General features: G+C 45.4%; 1 protein-coding gene across 2 annotated transcripts; it reads right to left on the reverse strand.

The window, feature by feature from the left end:
- Positions 1–1,718: 1,718 nt before the first annotated feature.
- Positions 1,719–22,707, reverse strand: LOC106596388 (nocturnin). 2 transcript variants are annotated; one of them, XM_045716295.1, is made up of 4 exons: positions 22,234–22,707; positions 3,869–4,186; positions 3,376–3,707; positions 1,719–3,150 (listed from the first exon to the last, which is right to left on the reverse strand). In XM_045716295.1, exons 1-4 carry the CDS (start codon positions 22,565–22,567, stop codon positions 2,623–2,625), a joined length of 1,512 nt encoding a protein of 503 aa, XP_045572251.1. In that variant the 5' UTR covers positions 22,568–22,707; the 3' UTR covers positions 1,719–2,622. The 2 variants fall into 2 exon arrangements, with proteins under 2 accessions (XP_045572251.1, XP_045572252.1); XM_045716296.1 differs by lacking the exon at positions 22,234–22,707 and adding an exon at positions 7,773–8,835.
- Positions 22,708–22,951: the final 244 nt, after the last annotated feature.

Consider the following 22,951-nt stretch of genomic DNA (forward strand, 5'->3'; position numbering starts at 1 on the left):
TGACAGCTTGAATATAAAACTACTGTCCTGCATGTTATCCTGGGACTGATGCTCATGGACTGGAAATAACAGTATGCATGTAGTCTTGTGTGGGTCAGTTGGTACGTGGCACCATGGTTTCCCACAGGGGCCACCCATACAATGTATAGACACACTACTGTAAGTTTGCTTTGGATAAAATACATCTAGATACTTTTTATTACAAATTAAATGTACCGTGGTGGTACGCTCACCCCCAGCTGAACGTTCAGATAGAAATATGCTATGTAGAACAAACATGCATCTCTGACATATACAATAAGGAATCACATTGGCTCTATTTAGTGGTATTTCTATCTGCAACGTTCAATAACGTGTTTGTACTGAACATGGCCCTGGTACAAGTAGGTATTAATGACACACCTGACCAGTATTAGACCAGAAAAGGACAGATACCCACACAGTGCATTTGGAAGTATTCAGACACGTTTACTTTTTTCCACATTTTGATTCTAAACTGTATTACTTTTCATCAATCTACACACAATACCCTGTAATGACAACCTGTTTTTGCTTTAAGACATTTTTGCAAATTTATTACAAATAATTCATAAGTATTCAAACTCTTTACTCAGTACTTTGTTGAAGCACCTTTGGCAGCGATTACAGCCTCAAGTCTTCTTGAGTATGACGCTACAAGCTTGACACACCTGTATTTGGGAGTTTCTCCCATTCTTCTCTGCAGGTCAAATGTATTTATATAGCCCTTCTTACATCAGCTGATATCTCAAAGTGCTGTACAGAAACCCAGCCTAAAACCCCAAACAGCAAGCAATGCAGGTGTAGAAGCACAGTGGCCAGGAAAAACTCCCTAGAAAGGCCAGAACCTAGGAAGAAACAGGCTATGAGGGGTGCAGATCCTCTCAAGCTCGGTCAGGTTGGATGGGGAGCGTCGCTGCACAGATATTTCAGGTCTCTCCAGAGATGTCCGATCAGGTTCAAGTCCGGGCTCTGGCTGGGCAACTCCTGCGTTGTCTTGGCTGTGTGCTTAGGGTCGTTGTCCTGTTGGAAGGTGAACCTTCGCCCCAGTCCGAGGTCCTGAGTGCTCTGGAGCAGGTTCATCAAGGATCAGTCTGTACTTTGTTCTGTTAATCTTTGACTATTCTCCCAGTCCCTGCCACTGAAAAACATCCCCACAGCATGATGCTGCCACCACCATGCTTTACCATAGGGATGGTGTCATTCATGCCAATGAGTTCAATCTTGGTTATCATGGTCAGAGTCCTTTAGGCAAACTCCAAGCGGGCTGTCATGTGCCTTTTACTGAGGAGTGGCTTCCGTCTGGTCACTACCATAAACGCCTGATTGGTGGAGTGCTGCAGAGATGATTGTCCTTCTGGAAGGTTCTCCAATCGCCACAGAGGAACTCTGGAGCTCTGTCAGAGTGACCATCGGGTTCTTGGTCACCTCCCCGACCAAGCCACTTCTCAACCAATTGCTCAGTTTGGCTGTGCGGCCAGCTCTAGGAAGAGTCTTGGTGGTTCCAAACTTCTTCCATTTAAGAATGATGGAGGCCACTGTGTTCTTGGGGACCTTCAATGCTGCAGAAATGTTTTGGTACCCTTCCCCAGATCTGAACCACGACACAATCCTGTCTCGGAGCTCTATGGACAATTCCATTGTTGTCAACTGCAGGACTTTATATAGACAGGTGTGCCTTTCCAAATCATGTACAATCAATGTAATTTACCACAGGTGGACTCCAAACAAGTTGTAGAAACATCTCAATGGAAACCAGATGCACCTGAGCTCAATTTCAAGGCCCATAGCAAAGTATTGCTATAAATAAGGTATTTCTAAAAACCTGTTTTTGCTTTGTCTTGTGGGGTATTGTGTGAAGATTGGGGTTAAAACATTAATTTAATCAATTTTAGAATAAGGCTGTAATGTAACAAAATGTTGAAAAAAGTAAAGGTGTCTGAATACTTCCCGAATGCACTGTATACTTCAGAATATTTAGGCTAGTTAGCCGGCTAACTCCTTGATCCTGCTCTGTACTATTACCCTGCTGAATTGAAGCAGCCCAGGACAAGTAGAACCATTGAGTTGGATAGTACAAACAGCAGGTAGGGTGCAATCATCAGTGTCAAGAGGTACAACAACAGCACCTATACTGTAGACAGGCACCATAGAGCCTAGTTTCAGCAGTCTGTCCAGTCCATTCCTCTTGGTCTCTCCTTCATTCAGAGTGTTTTAGTCAATGAAAACATGACTTCTGAAAAGTAAGCTCACACCAGAGGGTAGTCTCCTCCCTCTTTCCCTCCTGTTCTCCAGTCATCATACCCCAGAGATGGGTTCGGACTCAGAGGGATAGTGGCGCTTCTGTTCCCTCCATCCTTCCATCCCTCGTTCTGTTCCCTCCATCCCTCGTTCTGCCACTCCATCCTTCCATCCCTCGTTCTGTTCCCTCCATCCTTCCAACCCTCGTTCTGTTCCCTCCATCCCTCGTTCTGCCACTCCATCCTTCCATCCCTCGTTCTGCCACTCCATCCTTCCATCCCTCGTTCTGCCACTCCATCCTTCCATCCCTCGTTCTGCCACTCCATCCTTTGAATTGTCAATCAAGTGTCCATATGATCCTCTTCACTCCTCCTCCTTTTTAAAGCTGAAGTCACACACCAGCGAGAGGTGATCGGAGGGGTAGTTGTACGACGGAAGCCTGTTAGGGCCAATCTGTTCCTCTGTAGGCATATCCAACACGGCGTCCACACGGAAAGCTTCTCTAGAGTACCAGATATAATCCAATGTGGTACAACATTCTCCCGTCGGTCGGATCTTCCACGTGGTATAGGCCGGTTCCGAAAGCCCGTCCCGGCTTAACCGTTTATAGGCCGAGTCAAGGATCAACGGCGACGAGGCGAAACGTTGGTAGACGTCCTCGGAAGGCACAGCGTTGAAGTCCCCGCAGACAAGGAGAGGGGTGTCTGGGGCGATGCCTATGGGACCCGAAGGACCCCCTGGTGATTGGGTGAGGGTGGTGAGGTTCCGGAGAAGGTCGGAACCCTGGGCGCTACGGAGACGTTCCCAGCCGCTCCGGGCTTTGAGGTGCGTCACGGCAACACACAGCCGCCGGCCTGTCACCCTGCAACGCAGCGTCGTGACGACCGCCACCTGTAGGGAAGACGATGGCATAAAACAGTTAAGGGTTACGGTCTAGTCAGTATTTCTAACAATCTACACAAAAAGTAGCTGTCCAGGAGGAGGGTTGACCTCTCTTGCCTGTTATGAAATAGGATCCTGTTGGAATCCTTCATTCCTTGAGGTAATCATATTACGGTCAGACCAGTGATTACTTCAAAGAAGAAAGGACAGTTAAACTAGCATAGCTTTACAAACCTGGTTGGTGGGTATTAAAACGGCACACAGCCGGACATTCACACTATCCACCAAGTCAAACCGGGCTTCATCATAGAACAGAGCACACCCATCCGGACCGTTGTTGCCCTCCACATCCAAACACGGAGACCAGGGCTTGGGGCAGAAGTTGCTGCGGTAACCCAGGCTGGCCAGGATTGGCTGGAAGGTGTCGTAGTAGTGGTCGACTTCCTGTAGACACAGGATGTGAGGTCGGTAGGTGAGGATCTCTTCGAGGATGAGGTATTTACGCTCCGCCCAGTTCAGTGCTTCCAGGGGACAGTTGACGAAACTGTCCATCCCTTCACCTAGAGCTGGAGGGAGAGAGAGAATTCATCTGTCAGTCTATTCATCCATCTCACTGTCCTTGATGCCAATTAAAATGAGCCATAATATACCATTTAATAACCCTGAATTAGATGAAACGTTCATGATTATTTTTGCTAAAGAAAGGCTTCAATAAAAAAACATTTACCTTGAGCCAGTATGTTCCACTGCATAACCCTGATGGTCCTCTGAGTGGCACTGTTGTCCACTTCCTCCCTGTCCACCTCTCCCTCCCCGGGGCAGATGAAGGCTCTGAGGAGGCGAGGAGGCCTGTCCCGTAGAGCCTCCTCACACTCCCTCAGCAGCTCCAGGGGGTCCGTGGGGTGCTCCGGGGGAGAGTGACACCCCTGGGAGGGGTGCTGGGGGTCCTGGTGATGGGCCAGCGGGGTGGTAGTGGTGCTGTTGTTGACTAGGGTCTGGGCCAGGGAGCTGTAGAGTCTACTGGCACCACTGCCCATTGGACAGACTGGAGAGAGAGGGTGTAGGGAGATAGAAAACATGATCATATGATATTTTACAGGACACTTTAGTCCAATACCAAGTTCCAAACTATTTTAACCACAACATAGAACCACACAAAGGGCCAACAAGGGTACCCCGAGGTTGATTCCATCCCAGAAATAGGTGTCAGTCTCTAGGGAGAAGTCCTGCTAACCCTGGGCCTCACTCCCCACGTGCCTGGTTCCTCACACTGTAACAGGGCCTAGTGTTGTACTGTTCCATGTCTACTGCTGTAGCAACACCAGCTGACACTTTTCCCTACACACTGATCTTAGGTCAGTTTTACCTCCAGCCCTTTATGGTTAAGGATTTGGGGAAGCTGATCCTAGATCTGTGCTTAAGGGTGACATTTATCTTCTCTCTCAATTCAGGGAGGATCCGACCAACCAAAACACACTAACCTAATCCCTTTGGTCAATCAGGAGTAAGTTCAAAGGTGAGATTGGGGTTGTTGCCAGGTGAAGGGGTAAAGGTCACCTATTGACTAGTCACTTGACTTGGAACAACATATTGACAACCTAGGCCTTTTTGTTTTCTACCTCAAATGTGTTTTTTTTTTTTGCCCTAGAAAATTATCTGAATAGGACATCTATGGGTGGACTATCGGACGGTGTGTGTTTTTGCAAGGCAATTGTGTGTGTGTGTGGTTCAGTTCATGTGCGGATACAGAAAGACTGCTTGTTAGCTGGCTGATGAGCCTTACCTTGTCCTTGGACAACAACAGTAGCTCTGTGTGCTTTGAGGGAGTGTGTGTGTCATCTCTGGTTTCATCCAGTCAGTGTATGTGTGTGTTTCATTCCTCCAAAGTGTGTGTTCTTTTGGCTCCGTCTCGCTCTCTCTCCACTTTGTCGGTCAATATATATATATGTGTGTGTGTGTGTGTGTGTGTGTGTAGTATTTATTTCTCTGCTTTCAGTTTGTCAGTTCTTCTCTCTCAACTAGTCACATGCACCAGTGACCCTACAGCCCAGTTTGAAGTGACTGTGTGTGTGTGAGCGCCTGGACAGCAGTATGCTGTGTGCTGGGAGATAAACATGTCAGTGTCAGCTGACTGTGTTCCTCTCTTTGCCCTCTCTGGACACATGAACCAGTAAGGCTCAGTTTCTAGTAGGACTACATCTCCCAGCTCTCACATGAACCAGTCAGGCTCAGTTTATAGTAGGACTACATCTCCCAGCTCTCACATGAACCAGTCAGGCTCAGTTTATAGTAGGACTACATCTCCCAGCTCTCACATGAACCAGTAAGGCTCAGTTTATAGTAGGACTACATCTCCCAGCTCTCACATGAAGCAGTCAGGCTCAGTTTCTAGTAGGACTACATCTCGCAGCTCTCGGTCTAATGGCAGCGTGTAGTTGGACTACCTCTCCCAGCTGTCATCTCTGTCTAGTCTTCATTGTTTCTAAATTCTAGTTTAACCTCTGATGGCCTTCAGTTGAACTGGATTAGCCTCATCTAGTCCCCTGACAGTATCTCTCTACCTCAATACTGATCTAGGGTCAGTATGGTTATTAACCTCATGAAGGTAAAGGGTTATGTCAGGGGAAGGGTGATCTGATCCTAGATCTGTGGTTAATGGAAACTCCTGAGTATCTATGAATGGTGAATCAACCCATATAAAAGGGGAAGGGTTAGCTGATCCTAACCGGTGTTTAGGCTCCGCATCTCAGTGCTAGAGGCATCACTACAGACCCTGGTTTGATCCCAGGCTGTATCACAACCGCTCGTGTTCGGGAGTCCCATAGGGCGGCGCACAATTGGCCCAGCGTTGTCCGGCTTAGGGGAGGGTTTGGCCGGGGTAGGCTGTCATTGTAAAATAAGAGTTTGTTCTTAACTGACTTGCCTAGTTAAATAAAGTTAAATAAAAAAGAATAATGTATGAGTAAATCAAAACATCAAACTATTAGGTAGGTTACTAAGCAACAAACAAGAAGACCTTTTGTTGACATTACCACTAAAACGCCATCTCTGTGACAAGACCAATGGCCATCCAGAAACAGTCAGTGGCCAGCAGTTTTATTACCTGCTGTTTGTTCTATTGCAAACTCCTGATTTCTGACGATCTCATACTGGCCCATATGCCCAGACGATCTCATACTGGCCCAGACGATCTCATGCTGGCCCTGACGATCTCATGCTGGCCCAGACGATCTCATACTGGCCCTGACGATCTCATACTGGCCCTGACGATCTCATGCTGGCCCTGACGATCTCATACTGGCCCATATGCCCAGACGATCTCATACTGGCCCTGACGATCTCATGCTGGCCCTGACGATCTCATGCTGGCCCTGACGATCTCATACTGGCCCATATGCCCAGACGATCTCATACTGGCCCATACAGACGATCTCATGCTGGCCCATAGCCGACGATCTCATACTGGCCCTGCGACGATCTCATACTGGCCCATATGCCCAGACGATCTCATACTGGCCCATATGCCCAGACGATCTCATACTGGCCCATATGCCCAGACGATCTCATACTGGCCCATATGCCCAGACGATCTCATACTGGCCCATATGCCCAGACGATCTCATACTGGCCCATATGCCCAGACGATCTCATACTGGCCCATATGCCCAGACGATCTCATACTGGCCCATATGCCCAGACGATCTCATACTGGCCCATATGCCCAGACGATCTCATACTGGCCCATATGTCCAGAGGACCCACCACATGTCCCTATCTGTTGCTCTGAGACCAGGACATGGCTGTTTACCAGGGTGTGATGACCAGGTGCATGGTCTAAACCAGAGCTATGGTAACCAGGTCAGACACAGTGATGGGATAAAGGTAGGGTTTAGCTCTTAAACAAATACTACATGTCGGTCTACATTTTCAGTGTGTGTGTGTGTGTGTCGGTCGCTGACAAATGAACCACATGCATCATATGGATATTTTCCAACAGGATCCCTTATCTCTGACTCCTTATCTAAACACATCTGAATCACTACTGCACCTCGTTCTGAAAGAATTCCTTCCATCTAACAATGAATGAGTTGCAGCTCTGAAGACTCATTACAGAAAGACAACAGAGCTTACATACAGAGAGATGTCACTAGGATACTAGTCCCTCGTTTCACCTTAACAGTGACCAAGACAGACAACTGTGTGCTTCCTAACCAACATAAAGGACGTTGTGTTGTCCCACTAGGGGCCCTAGCAAAGTCTGACCTTATTGGGTGAAACAGAACACCGGCACCCCTCCCCCAACGTCTCCCCCCTCAACCAAACAAGGATGAGACTACAACTTGAGAAAACAAACATCACACTACCCATTCTACCCAAACACTAGGATACACACAACAATATGAAGGAGAATTCATCCATTACCTTACAACAACCAGTAGCTCCATAAGTTCAATAAACACCAGTGATACTTGCAAGCGCAGTGTACTGGTTTTTCCTTTCAATTTACTGCCAGATCATTCCCAGGCATCTGCAACAAGTCCCCTCAGACGGGCGAGAGCCTTTCCCATTACAACGACCAATATAAACCCGCTAACGTAAGAGTTTAATAAAGATACCACAGTCATGCTCACCCATAGTTTCCATCATTATAGTCTCTTGCTTCCTTGTATGTCTGACTGACAGTCTTGAGAAAGAACGGTCAGTAAATGTTGCAGAACTTCTGATAAACACTTGATGTGTTGTCTCTCGTCAAGTGTGTGAGAGACGTACTCGCTGTGTTTCTGAGTGAGCTCAATGTTCACTACACCTTATAACCCATAGGGAGGGAGGGAGAGAGAGATGAGGAGGGAGTGACGACAGCAGTCCGTATGAGGCGTCACTACAGATCATGTGCTTGGGGACAGGATATAATGCTGCACAATCTCCACCGCTGATTCACACACAGGGTGCGTTCTTGTATAAACAGACGTACACATAGGGAGGGTTATTTCACCACACTCACACACGCAAGGGTTGTGGTTTGGTTCATGACTATAGAGTTAACGGAATCAATGGCAGTCATTAGCAAACAGCCACTTCAGTGTCACACACAGTTCCTCAATATGTCCATAGATAGAACGGTGTCCCCAGATGCCCACAGACCTGTTGTATCTGCTCCTGACCACAGATGATGTAGGAAAAACACATTCATGCATTTCCTCATTTAAATTTTTCCACTTCATATTGGGTAATTGTCCTATCCTCTCCTATCATGTGTAATTGTCCTATCCTTTCCTATCATGTGTAGCTGTCCTATCCTCTCCTATCATGTGTAACTGTCCTATCCTATCCTATCCTGTTTTTCCACTTCATATTGTGTAATTGTCCTATCCTGTGTAACTGTCCTATCCTCTCCTATCATGTGTAATTGTCCTATCCTATCCTGTTTTTCCACTTCATATTGGGTAACTGTCTTATCCTCTCCTATCATGTGTAACTGTCCTATCCTGTGTAATTGTCCTATCCTCTCCTATCATGTGTAACTGTCCTATCGTGTGTAATTGTCCTATCCTCTCCTATCATGTGTAACTGTCCTATCGTGTGTAACTGTCCTATCCTCTCCTATCCTGCGTAATTGTCCTATCCTCTCCTATCATGTGTAACTGTCCTATCGTGTGTAACTGTCCTATCGTGTGTAATTGTCCTATCCTCTCCTATCCTGTGTAACTGTCCTATCCTCTCCTATCCTGTGTAATTGTCCTATCCTCTCCTATCATGTGTAACTGTCCTATCCTGTGTAACTGTCCTATCCTCTCTTATCATGTAACTGTCCTATCCTGTGTAATTGTCCTATCCTCTCCTATCATGTGTAACTGTCCTATCCTCTCCTATCATGTGTAACTGTCCTATCCTGTAACTGTCCTATCCTCTCCTATCATGTGTAACTGTCCTATCCTGTGTAACTGTCCTATCCTGTGTAACTGTCCTATCCTCTCCTATCATGTGTAACTGTCCTATCCTCACCTATCCTGTGTAATTGTCCTATCCTCTCCTATCCTGTGTAACTGTCCTATCCTGTGTAACTGTCCTATCCTCTATCATGTGTAACTGTCCTATCGTGTGTAACTGTCCTATCCTGTGTAATTGTCCTATCCTCTGCTATCGTGTGTAACTGTCCTATCATGTGTAACTGTCCTATCCTCTCCTATCATGTGTAACTGTCCTATCCTGTGTAATTGTCCTATCCTCTCCTATCCTGTGTAATTGTCCTATCCTATCATGTGTAACTGTCCTATCGTGTGTAACGGTCCTATCCTGTGTAATTGTCCTATCCTCTCCTATCCTGTGTAATCGTCCTATCCTCTCCTATCGTGTGTAACTGTCCTATCATGTGTAATTGTCCTATCCTCTCCTATCATGTGTAACTGTCCTATCCTGTGTAATTGTCCTATCCTCTCCTATCATGTGTAACTGTCCTATCCTGTGTAATTGTCCTATCCTGTGTAACTGTCCTATCGTGTGTAATTGTCCTATCGTCTCCTATCCTGTGTAATTGTCCTATCGTCTCCTATCCTGTGTAATTGTCCTATCCTCTCCTATCATGTGTAACTGTCCTATCCTCTCCTATCATGTGTAACTGTCCTATCCTGTGTAATTGTCCTATCCTCTCCTATCTTGTGTAACTGTCCTATCGTGTGTAATTGTCCTATCGTCTCCTATCCTGTGTAACTGTCCTATCGTGTGTAACTGTCCTATCCTCTCCTATCCTGCGTAATTGTCCTATCCTCTCCTATCATGTGTAACTGTCCTATCGTGTGTAACTGTCCTATCGTGTGTAATTGTCCTATCCTCTCCTATCCTGTGTAATTGTCCTATCCTCTCCTATCCTGTGTAATTGTCCTATCCTCTCCTATCATGTGTAACTGTCCTATCCTGTGTAACTGTCCTATCCTCTCTTATCATGTGTAACTGTCCTATCCTGTGTAATTGTCCTATCCTCTCCTATCATGTGTAACTGTCCTATCCTCTCCTATCATGTGTAACTGTCCTATCCTGTGTAATTGTCCTATCATGTGTAACTGTCCTATCCTGTGTAACTGTCCTATCCTCTCCTATCATGTGTAACTGTCCTATCCTCACCTATCCTGTGTAATTGTCCTATCCTCTCCTATCCTGTGTAACTGTCCTATCCTCTATCATGTGTAACTGTCCTATCGTGTGTAACTGTCCTATCCTGTGTAATTGTCCTATCCTCTGCTATCGTGTGTAACTGTCCTATCCTGTGTAATTGTCCTATCCTCTGCTATCGTGTGTAACTGTCCTATCATGTGTAACTGTCCTATCCTCTCCTATCATGTGTAACTGTCCTATCCTGTGTAATTGTCCTATCCTCTCCTATCCTGTGTAATTGTCCTATCCTATCATGTGTAACTGTCCTATCGTGTGTAACGGTCCTATCCTGTGTAATTGTCCTATCCTCTCCTATCCTGTGTAATCGTCCTATCCTCTCCTATCGTGTGTAACTGTCCTATCCTGTGTAATTGTCCTATCCTCTCCTATCATGTGTAACTGTCCTATCCTGTGTAATTGTCCTATCCTCTCCTATCCTGTGTAATTGTCCTATCCTATCATGTGTAACTGTCCTATCGTGTGTAACGGTCCTATCCTGTGTAATTGTCCTATCCTCTCCTATCGTGTGTAACTGTCCTATCATGTGTAATTGTCCTATCCTCTCCTATCATGTGTAACTGTCCTATCCTGTGTAATTGTCCTATCCTCTCCTATCATGTGTAACTGTCCTATCCTGTGTAATTGTCCTATCCTGTGTAACTGTCCTATCGTGTGTAATTGTCCTATCGTCTCCTATCCTGTGTAATTGTCCTATCGTCTCCTATCCTGTGTAATTGTCCTATCCTCTCCTATCATGTGTAACTGTCCTATCCTCTCCTATCATGTGTAACTGTCCTATCCTGTGTAATTGTCCTATCCTCTCCTATCTTGTGTAACTGTCCTATCGTGTGTAATTGTCCTATCGTCTCCTATCCTGTGTAACTGTCCTATCCTCTCCTATCCTGTGTAACTGTCCTATCCTCTCCTATCCTGTGTAACTGTCCTATCCTCTCCTATCCTGTGTAACTGTCCTATCCTCTCCCATCCTGTGTAACTGTCCTATCGTGTGTAACTGTCCTTTCCTCTCCTATCATGTGTACAGTGAGGGAAAAAAGTATTTGATCCCCTGCTGATTTTGTACATTTGCCCACTGACAAAGAAATGATCAGTCTATCATTTTAATGGTAGGTTTATTTGAACAGTGAGAGACAGAATAACAACAAAAATATCCAGAAAAACGCATGTCAAAAATGTTATAAAATGATTTGCATTTTAATGAGGGAAATAAGTATTTGACCCCTCTGCAAAACCTGACTTAGTACTTGGTGGCAAAACCCTTGTTGGCAATCAGAGGCCCCATGTCCCATCCTATTATGTGTAACTGTCCTAATCTCGCTTATCGTGTGTAACTGTCCTGTCCTATCCTCTGTGTTTACTGTATCCGTAAATTCTACTGTCTATCTTGTCTATTGCCGGCAGCACCATTTCACCAAGCCAGATGGTATCAAGGAGATTCTGATATGGATGCCTACATGTGACAATGAATCAATGTTACTAAAAACAAGTCATGTTTTGATCTGCTCTCCACTGACTCGTAATATTTCCTAGGAATTGAGGAAGAAGCATTAAATATATACAGACAGGTCTGCACAAATGCAGAGGGCTGGTTTCCCAGACACGTATTAAGCCCATATCATTGGGCCTTGAAGACTAAAAAGCTTAATGGAGAATCTCCATCCAAAGTGCTTTTAAAAAGGCCCAGTGCAGTCAAAATTCTGTTTTGTATCATATTGTACAACAGCTGATGAAACTAACATTGTAAAATTCTGAAAGAATGTGATCAGTGTTATTTCCACGATAACAACAGCCACCAGTAGCACGCGCTCCAGCAGGTATATCTCACTGGTCACCATAACAACACCCACCCGCAGCACGCGCTCCAGCAGGTATATCTCACTGGTCATCATAACAACACCCACCAGTAGCACGCGCTCCAGCAGGTATATCTCACTGGTCACCATAACAACACCCACCCGCAGCACGCGCTCCAGCAGGTATATCTCACTGGTCACCATAACAACACCCACCCGCAGCACGCGCTCCAGCAGGTATATCTCACTGGTCACCATAACAACACCCACCAGTAGCACGCGCTCCAGCAGGTATATCTCACTGGTCACCATAACACCCACCCGTAGCACGCGCTCCAGCAGGTATATCTCACTGGTCACCATAACACCACCCATCCGTAGCACGCGCTCCAGCAGGTATCTCTCACTGGTCACCATAACACCACCCACCCGTAGCACGCGCTCCAGCAGGTATATCTCACTGGTCACCATAACAACACCCACCCGTAGCACGCGCTCCAGCAGGTATATCTCACTGGTCATCATAACAACACCCACCAGTAGCACGCGCTCCAGCAGGTATATCTCACTGGTCACCATAACACCCACCCGTAGCACGCGCTCCAGCAGGTATATCTCACTGGTCACCATAACACCACCCACCCGCAGCACGCGCTCCAGCAGGTATATCTCACTGGTCACCATAACAACACCCACCTGTAGCACGCGCTCCAGCAGGTATATCTCACTGGTCATCATAACAACACCCACCCGTAGCACACACTCCAGCAGGTATATCTCACTGGTCACCATAACACCACCCATCCGTAGCACGCGCTCCAGCAGGTATATCTCACTGGTCATCCCCAAAGCCAACAGCTCCTTTGGCCGCAGTTCTCTGCTGCCAATGACTGGAACGAACTGCAAAAATAGCTGAATGTGGAGACTTATATTTCCCTCACTAACTTTAAACATCAGCTATCTGAGCAGCTTACCGATCACTGCAGCTGTACATAGCCCATCTGTAAACAGCCCACCCAATCTACCTACCTCATCCCCATATTGTTTTTATTTACTTTTCTGCACACCAGTATTTCTACTTGCTCATCATCATCTGCTCATCTATCACTCCAGTGTTAATTTGCTAAATTGTAATTACTTTTCTACTATGGCCTATTTATTGCCTTACCTCCTCACGCCATTTGCACACACTGTATATAGATTTTATTTTTCTCTATTGTGTTATTGACTGTATGCTTGTTTATTCCATGTGTAACTCTGTTGTTTATGTCGCGCTGCTTTGCTTTATCTTGGCCAGGTCTCAGTTGTAAATGAGAACTTGTTCTCAACTGGCCTACCTGGTTAAATAATAATACAAATCGTTGCTGGTTGAAAATACAACACAGGACCTTCTAAACAGCAGGTTTCGGCTTGTCTGGTGACATCACCAGGCAGTATAAGTTAAAAGACCAATAACAAAGAGTTCCATACCTCTCTGCCAATAAAAAGGTCGTATTGAAGTTAAATATCCCTCCCATTAGGTCACTCACTCAGAACGCTCTCAGGCAGTCTTAGCAATACTCCTGCTTGAGACATTTCTTTTAGGAAAAAACTGTTTGTTTTTTTACCTTTTTAATGGAAAACTATTACAGTAAGGAACTTAATTGTTACCCAGAAAGGATTTGATATTAGGATAATAACGGCATCATTGGGCCTTTAAGTCCAGGACTAGGCTTAATATGTGTCTGGGAAACCAGCCCAGAGTGTATAGGGCTAGGGATTGGTTTGGGACTGGGCAGCTGTGTTCAGGATATGACCAACAACCACATTGCCCTACTTCAATGACTGTCTGGATTTTTCATTTGTTTACGTGATGTAGTTTTTCAGATGTCATGTTGTGTTAACGGAGACAAGGGCATTTCAGAGCAGTAGACAGACAGACGGGCATATCAGAGCAGACAGACAGACAGACAGACGGGCATATCAGAGCAGAAGCCAGACATAGAGAGAAGGGCATATCAGAGAAGACAGTGTGAGAAGGTTACATCAGAGAAGCAGAGGGGATGGAACACACAGTACACTGCCAGGGTGGAAATGTCAATGTGTCACACACGGATAAAGTGACACTGTCTGAGTGAACATCTCTCTGAGACGGTGTATGTGTACTGTGTGTGCCTGTGAGAGAGAGTACATACCTGTGTCCTTCACTCAAATGCCAGACAATTTTCCACTGGCTTACCTGCTCATGTCATATCTATACCACTTGGCCCTAATATAGAAGTTAATAGACCAATTAACTCATATATAACATACATACATACATACTTGAAGTCGGAAGTTAAACTGAGTTTAAATGTATTTGGTTTTCACAATTCCTAACATTTAATCCTAGTAAGAATTCCCTGTCTTAGGTCAGTTAGGATCACCACTTTATTTTAAGAATGTGAAATGTCAGAATAATAGTAGAGAGAATGATTTATTTCTGCTTTTATTTATTTCATCACATTCCCAGTGGGTCAGAAGTTTACATACACTCAATTAGTATTTGGTAGCATTGCCTTTAAATTGTTTAACTTGGGTCAAACGTTTCAGGTAGCCTTCACCAAGCTTCCCACAATAAGTTGGGTGAATTTTGGCCCATTCCTCCTGACCGAGCTGGTGTAACTGAGTCAGGTTTGTAGGCCTCCTTGCTCGCACACACTTTTTCAGTTCTGCCCACATATTTTCAATAGGATTGAGGTCAGGGCTTTGTGATAGCCACTCCAATACCTTGACTTTGATGTCCTAGTGGAATAGATGGGTCTAGTCTAGCTATATCTAGGGCCTAGTGGTATATATGGGTGTAGACTAGCTATATCTAGGGCCTAGTGGTATATATGGGTGTAGTCTAGCTATATCTAGGGCCTAGTGGTATAGATGGGTGTAGTCTTATATCAAGGGCCTAGTTATAGATGGGTGTAGTCTAGTTATATCTAGGGCCTAGTGGTATAGATAGGTGTAGTCTAGCTATATCTAGGGCCTAGTGGTATAGATGGGTGTAGTCTTATATCAAGGGCCTAGTTATAGATGGGTGTAGTCTAGTTATATCTAGGGCCTAGTGGTATAGATAGGTGTAGTCTAGCTATATCTAGGGCCTAGCGGTATAAATGGGTGTAGTCTAGCCATATCTAGGGCCTAGTGGTATAAATGGGTGTAGTCTAGTTATAACTAGGCCCTAGATATAACTACACCCATCTATACCACTAGGCCTAGATATAACTAGACTACACCCATCTATACCACTAGGCCCTAGTTATAACTAGACTACACCCATCTATTCCACTAGGCCCTAGATATAGCTAGACTACACCCATCTATACCACTAGGCCCTAGATATGGCTAGACTACACCCATATATACCACTAGGCCCTAGATATGGCTAGACTACACCCATTTATACCGCTAGGCCCTAGATATAGCTAGTCTACACCCATCTATACCACTAGGCCCTAGATATAGCTAGTCTACACCCATCTATACCCTAGGCCCTAGATATAACTAGACTACACCCATCTATACCACTAGGCCCTAGATATAGCTAGACTACACCCATATATACCACTAGGCCCTAGATATGGCTAGACTACACCCATTTATACCGCTAGGCCCTAGATATGGCTAGACTACACCCATCTATATCACTAGGCCCTAGATATAGCTAGACTACACCCATCTATACCACTAGGCCCTAGATATAGCTAGACTACACCCATCTATACCACTAGGCCCTAGATATAGCTAGACTAGACCCATCTATACCACTAGGCCCTAGATATAGCTAGTCTACACCCATCTATACCACTAGGCCCTAGATATAGCTAGACTACACCCTTAGGACCAAACGTTGGCTGGCCATATAAATTATGGTTAACACTGATACTGCTTGACTGCCCACACAGAACTCAATGTTTCTTGTAGTGACACATGACGTGAGAGATACTCAACAGTTCCCAAAGCCACTCTACAATCATGACAACCAGTCGGCCCGGCAACCTAGAGGTAATACTAGTTCCGTCCATCTCACACCAGGTCTCATACCTACAGAGATCAGGATGTCAGTCTAAGAAGGATGTCTTAGCTGTTCCATCCATTGTCTACAAAACAAACATTCCGGCTATGTTGTAGAATTCCAGAATAGAGCACTGCTGGGAATGTCTTCTGAAATCAAATACACTGCACTCCATTCTACAATACATTAAAACATAACTAATCCTCTGCTAGATTACACAACAGCTGCCTCAGATACACAGACATGGTGTGCCATCGCCTAGCTCTGGCTAACAGGCAGGCTTGAACAGGCCTGGTGCTAACTGGGAGGGAACCAAAATATGTTCTGATTACTCAACTGTTACATAGCCCTCTATAAAAAGGACCAGAGCCAACAGGAGGCTGGGTATCAACCCAGTAACACAGCTAGCAGGTCTCTACTGGAGCACGGTGAGGGACGGGCCCAGTAACACAGCTAGCAGGTCTCTACTGGAGCACGGTGAGGGACGGGCCCAGTAACGCAGCTAGCAGGTCTCTACTGGAGCACGGTGAGGGACGGGCCCAGTAACGCAGCTAGCAGGTCACTACTGGAGCACGGTGAGGGACGGGGCCCAGTAACACAGCTAGCAGGTCTCTACTGGAGCACGGTGAGGGACGGGCCCAGTAACACAGCTAGCAGGTCTCTACTGGAGCACGGTGAGGGACGGGCCCAGTAACACAGCTAGCAGGTCACTACTGGAGCACGGTGAGGGACGGGCCCAGTAACACAGCTAGCAGGTCTCTACTGGAGCACGGCGAGGGACGGGCCCAGTAACGCAGCTAGCAGGTCACTACTGGAGCACGGCGAGGGACGGGCCCAGTAACGCAGCTAGCAGGTCTCTACTGGAGCACGGCGAGGGACGGGCCCAGTAACGCAGCTAGCAGGTCTCTACTGGAGCACGGCGAGGGACGGGCCCAGTAACGCAGCTAGCAGGTCTCTACTGGAGCACGGCGAGGGACGGGCCCAGTAACGCAGCTAGCAGGTCTCTACTGGAGCACGGTGAGGGACGGGCCCACTAACGCAGCTAGCAGGTCTCTACTGGAGCACGGTGAGGGACGGGCCCAGTAACGCAGCTAGCAGGTCTCTACTGGAGCAAGGTGAGGGATGGGCCCAGTAACACAGCTAGCAGGTCTCTACTGGAGCACGGTGAGGGACGGGCCCAGTAACACAGCTGGCAGGTCTCTACTGGAGCACGGTGAGGGACGGGCCCAGTAACGCAGCTAGCAGGTCTCTACTGGAGCACGGTGAGGGACGGGCCCAGTAACGCAGCTAGCAGGTCTCCAAAACCTTTTATTGTAACCGCTGGTCTAGTTCTACAAAAGGGCCAGATCAGCCTCCTACAGCGTTTCCACTGGGTGATCTAGACATCTGCCAGATCAGCCTCCTACAGCGTTTCCACTGGGTGATCTAGACATCTGCCAGATCAGCCTCCTACAGCGTTTCCACTGGGTGATCTAGACATCTGCCAGATCAGCCTCCTACAGCGTTTCCACTGGGTGATCTAGACATCTGCCAGATCAGCCTCCTACAGCGTATCCACTGGGTGATCTAGACATCTGCCAGATCAGCCTCCTACAGCGTTTCCACTGGGTGATCTAGACATCTGCCAGATCGGCCTCCTACAGCGTTTCCACTGGGTGATCTAGACATCTGCCAGATCGGCCTCCTACAGCGTTTCCACTGGGTGATCTAGACATCTGCCAGATCGGCCTCCTACAGCGTTTCCACTGGGTGATCTAGACATCTGCCAGATCGGCCTCCTACAGCGTTTCCACTGGGTGATCTAGACATCTGCCAGATCGGCCTCCTACAGCGTTTCCACTGGGTGATCTAGACATCTGCCAGATCGGCCTCCTACAGCGTTTCCACTGGGTGATCTAGACATCTGCCAGATCGGCCTCCTACAGCGTTTCCACTGGGTGATCTAGACATCTGCCAGATCAGCCTCCTACAGCGTTTCCACTGGGTGATCTAGACATCTGCCAGATCAGCCTCCTACAGCGTTTCCACTGGGTGATCTAGACATCTGCCAGATCAGCATCCTACAGCGTTTCCACTGGGTGATCTAGACATCTGCCAGATCAGCATCCTACAGCGTTTCCACTGGGTGATCTAGATATCTACTAGATCATGGAAGGGATTTGCTCGTGGCTAAAATGATTAAGTAAGTTAGTTAGGTCGGCCACACTATAAAGGGCAGAGCCTACAACAGTGTTGCCACTAATAGGTTCTATCTGTCTCTAGAAAACTAAATTAAAAATGGGCCGGTTCCCGGACACTAATAAAGCCTAGTCCTGGACTAAAAAACACTTTCAATTGAGATTCTCTAATGAGCTTGCTTTTTAATCCAAGGCCTAAACACTATCCAGGAAACCACTCCCAAGACTGTTGTCAGAGTTCTGCCATGAACAACACAGGTCTGAAAGAGTCTGGCACCAACATGCAGGCCTACACTTCTTAGGAAAGTGTAGGGCAACAGGTTTGTTGAAGGCCCAGTGCAGTCAAAAACCTGATTTTCCTGGGTTTTATATACATTTCCACAATATGAGGTTGGAATAATACTGTGAATATGATGATAATGCCCTTTTAGTGATAGAGCTGTTTGAAAAGACTGGTGACATTTCAGCCTGTTTAGGTGGGATTGAGTTGTCCAGCAGGACAATGACCCTAAGCATACTGCTAAAGCAACACGAGTGGTTTAAGGGGGAAACATTTAAATGTCTTGGAATGGCCTAGTCAAAGCCCAGACCTCAATCCAATTGAGAATCTGTGGTATGACAAAGATTGCTGTACACCAGCGGAATCCATCCAACTTGAAGGAGCTCGAGCAGTTTTGCCTTGAAGAATGTGCAGAAATCCCAGTGTGCCAAGATTGAGACATACCCCAAGAGACTTGCAGCTGTAATTGCTGCAGAAGGTGGCTCTACAAAGTAGAGGTCGACCGATTATGATTTTTCAACGCTGATACCGATTATTGGAGGACCAAAAAAAGCCAATACCAATTGATCGGCTGATATTTATTATGACAATTACAATAATACTGAATGAACACTTATTTTAACTTAATACATCAATAAAATCAATTTAGTCTCAAATAATGAAACATGTTCAATTTGGTTTAAATAATGCAAAAACAAAAGTGTTGGAGAAGAAAGTAAAAGTGCAATATTTGCCATGTAAAAAAGCTAACGTTTAAGTTCCTTGCTCAGAACAGGAGAACATATGAAAGCTGGTGGTTCCTTTCAATATTCCCAGGTAAGAAGTTTTAGGTTGTAGTTATTATAGGACTATTTCTCTCTATACCATTTGTATTTCATATACCTTTGACTATTGGATGTTCTTATAGGCACTATAGTATTGCCACCCTAATCTCGGCAGTTGATAGGCTTTAAGTCATAAACAGCACAATGCTTGAAGCACAGCAAAGAGCTGCTGGCAAATGCAGGAAAGTTCTGTTTGAATGAATGCTTACAAGCCTGCTGCTGCCTACCACCACTCAGTCAGACTGCTCTATCAAATCATAGACTTAATTATAATATCACACAAAAATACAAGCCTTAGGTCATTAATATGGTCAAATCCGGAAACTATCATTTCGAAAACAAAACGTTTCTTTTTTCAGTGAAATACGTTCCGAAACGTTCCGTATTTTTTCTAACGGGTGGCTTCCCTAAGTCTAAATATTGCTGTTGCATTGCACAACCTTCAATGTTATGTCATAATTATGTAAAATTCTTGCAAATTAATTTTGGTCTTGGTTAGGAAGAAATGGTCTTCACACAGTTCGCAACGAGCCAGGCGGCCCAAACTGCTGCATATACCCTGACTCTGCTTGCACAGAACGCAAGAGAAGTGACACAATTTCCCTAGTTAAAAGAAATTCATGTTAGCAGGCAATATTAACTAAATATGCAGGTTTAAAAATATATATTTGTGTATTGATTTTAAGAAAGGCATTAATGTTTATGGTTAGGTACACATTGGTACAACGACAGTGCTTTTTCGCGAATGCGCTTGTTAAATCATCACCCGTTTGGCGAAGTAGGCTGTGATTCGATGATAAATTAACAGGCACCGCATCGATTATATGCAACGCAGGACACGCTAGATAAACTAGTAATATCATCAACCATGTGTAGTTAACTAGTGATTATGTTAAGATTGATCGTTTTTTTATAAGATAAGTTTAATGCTAGCTAGCAGCTTACCTTGGCTCCTTGCTGCACTCGCGTAACAGGTAGTCAGCCTGCCACGCAGTCTCCTCGTGGAGTGCAATGTAATCGGTCATAATCGGTGTCCAAAAATGACGATTGTTATGAAAACTTGAAATCGGCCCGAATTAGTCGGCCATTCCGATTAATCAGTCGCTCAAGTTCAGTTTTGTCTCGTTTGTTTCACAAAAAATATTGTGCATCTTCAAAGTGGTAGGCATGTTGTGTTTATCAAAATGATAAACCCCCCCAAACAAATCTATTTTAATTCCAGGTTATAAGGCAACAAAATAGGAAAAATTCCAAGGGGGTAAATACTTTGACAAGCCACTGTACATCAAACATTACATACAACATAATCTTACCCACAATCCCCAGAGAGAGAGAGAGAGCGAGAATAAAACAGCTTGCTTGAGAGTAGGGTATTATTACATAACTATTCCAGAGCGCATGAAAAAAAGATAGAGAAAATGAAAGAGTTGAGCAACGGACCAACAGTAGAAGAGGTTAAACTTCAAAAACATGGTTAGAATCCTGGTAGCCAGGCTACTGTTGAAACGTTCTTTAAAAACATGGTTAGAATCCTGGTAGCCAGGCTACTGTTGAAACGTTCTTTAAAAACATGGTTAGAAACCTGGTAGCCAGGCTACTGTTGAAACGTTCTTTAAAAACATGGTTAGAAACCTGGTAGCCAGGCTACTGTTGAAACGTTCTTTAAAAACATGGTTAGAAACCTGGTAGCCAGGCTACTGTTGAAACGTTCTTTAAAAACATGGTTAGAATCCTGGTAGCCAGGCTACTGTGGAAACGTTCTTTAAAAACATGGTTAGAAACCTGGTAGACAGGCTACTGTTGAAACGTTATCTTACCAGACTGGAGCTATCGTTGCAGCTGTATCCTCAGCAGATTCACTGTGTGTGCGTTTCTTACTCCTGCCGTGCTGTGTGTGTCCAGTATGTATGTGTGTGTAGCTGTGTGTGTGTGTGGAGAAGCGTGGTAGCGCTGTGCTTTTCAACAGCTGCACTACAAGGTCATTGGAATGAGTCAGTGTGAAAACATGGGTTCTACTGCCACCTACTGGTGAACTGGAGAAACAGCAGCTATGTAAATGACGTTTAGGCATGTTGGCGCAGGGCCAGAGCAAAAGCCTCCACACGCAAAGGTGAGGTAGAGAACCAGGGGTAGCCTTTTCTAATCGGAGGCTGTGCTGGATGGATGTCTGCTTTTTCTCCAGCCCTTCTCGAACATACCTGACTCAAATCTATGAATCAAGCTCCTGGTGTTAGAGTAGGGCTGGAGCAAAAGCCTGCAGTTGCTGTCTGAAAGGAGGAGGAGAGCCTTTGAAGTAATGCCAGCGCTTTGGTGGTTAAATAATTGGAATGACTTTTGGAGTTTGTGGAACAAACATGCACATTCCCAACTTGCATAAATGGAGGCATTTTATATATATATATATATATATATATATATATATATATTCTTATAGTTTAAGCGAGATTACCCCTGACATGAATCATAACATTGTTGCATTTTCTAATGTCTAATGTCAGCCCAAAGAAATGTTACCAGTTTGGCTTATCTCAACAACAGCGCAGTTAACTATATTGTAGTGACTTGAACCCAACACTTAGCGACCTCGTCAAAAGGTTGGACCTGTTTGCGTAACGGTTTTGATTTGACCTGGTTTCGAGTCCCAGTCGGGGCCACCCCCCGAATTTGCTACAATATCTAAGTTATACCTTTACATGATGCCCATCTTGAAATCAGTAAGAGAACATTTCAAACTTTAGCATTAGTCTTGGATAGTTAAGAGTAGATACACATTTTATGACTCGTTGAGTGATTGTACTGTAAAATTGTTACAAAACCAACTCACCGGTTATGGAACCTGCGGAGCATTTCTGCCATGTTTGGATCGCATGTTTCTTCCGTTTATTGTTAAGATTGCCGATGTGTGTCACCGAATAATAAGGAGAACCGGCCCGTGAATTCAGCAACCCCGGGTTCATCACCAGCATGCGGTGGGTGGGCGCACAGAAAGCCGGTAACTCTTTAGGCAGTGTCAGTTGACTACTTGACAACGGTGACGCCGCAGGACTTTGACGATACATGGCGATTGCTGCGTTTGCCGGTGGTGGTTCCATCTCTTTTTCACCGGGGCTCTGCCCACCTGTGGGGTAATTACCGTTCATCTCCCTGTGTGCGTGCATGTCGCGGATCGGATTACCGGTTAAAAGGTATTCAAAAACGATGTTAACGTCTCTTTAGTCGTTTTGAGCCTTGTGAGATTGGGCAAAAAGCGAAACCTAAATTCTCCAGCTTCAGAAAAATGACACTTCCCGTCACTCTTTCGTAACTGGGGACTCTGCTTCTCCTTTCGTAATAACAGCAAGGCCTGCCAAGCGGGTTTGGCAGCGTGTCACTTAGTACAGAGGTTTTGGAACCACTTCTGATTCTGAAAGAAAAACTATTCTGAAAGCAACCATATAAAACGCATATCGTGGTACTTGGGCAAATTCAAGGCATACAATTACATTTTAAATCCCTAAAAATAAATACTGCATGGGTCTTAGTTTAATTTGCTTCCTCGATCA

This window comes from Salmo salar, chromosome ssa04 (genome assembly GCF_905237065.1).
Source record: "Salmo salar chromosome ssa04, Ssal_v3.1, whole genome shotgun sequence".
In the NCBI taxonomy this organism is placed as follows: domain Eukaryota; kingdom Metazoa; phylum Chordata; class Actinopteri; order Salmoniformes; family Salmonidae; genus Salmo; species Salmo salar.

Bases quoted from the DNA above. Each gene is read 5' to 3' on its own strand.
- LOC106596388 (XM_045716295.1), bottom strand. From the start codon at position 22,567: ATGCACGCACACAGGGAGATGAACGGTAATTACCCCACAGGTGGGCAG. The intron at 3,708-3,868 runs GTAAATGTTTTT...CTCTCCCTCCAG, and splicing joins GTGGAACATACTGGCTCAAG to CTCTAGGTGAAGGGATGGAC. The intron at 3,151-3,375 runs GTTTGTAAAGCT...TCTTCCCTACAG, and splicing joins TTTTAATACCCACCAACCAG to GTGGCGGTCGTCACGACGCT.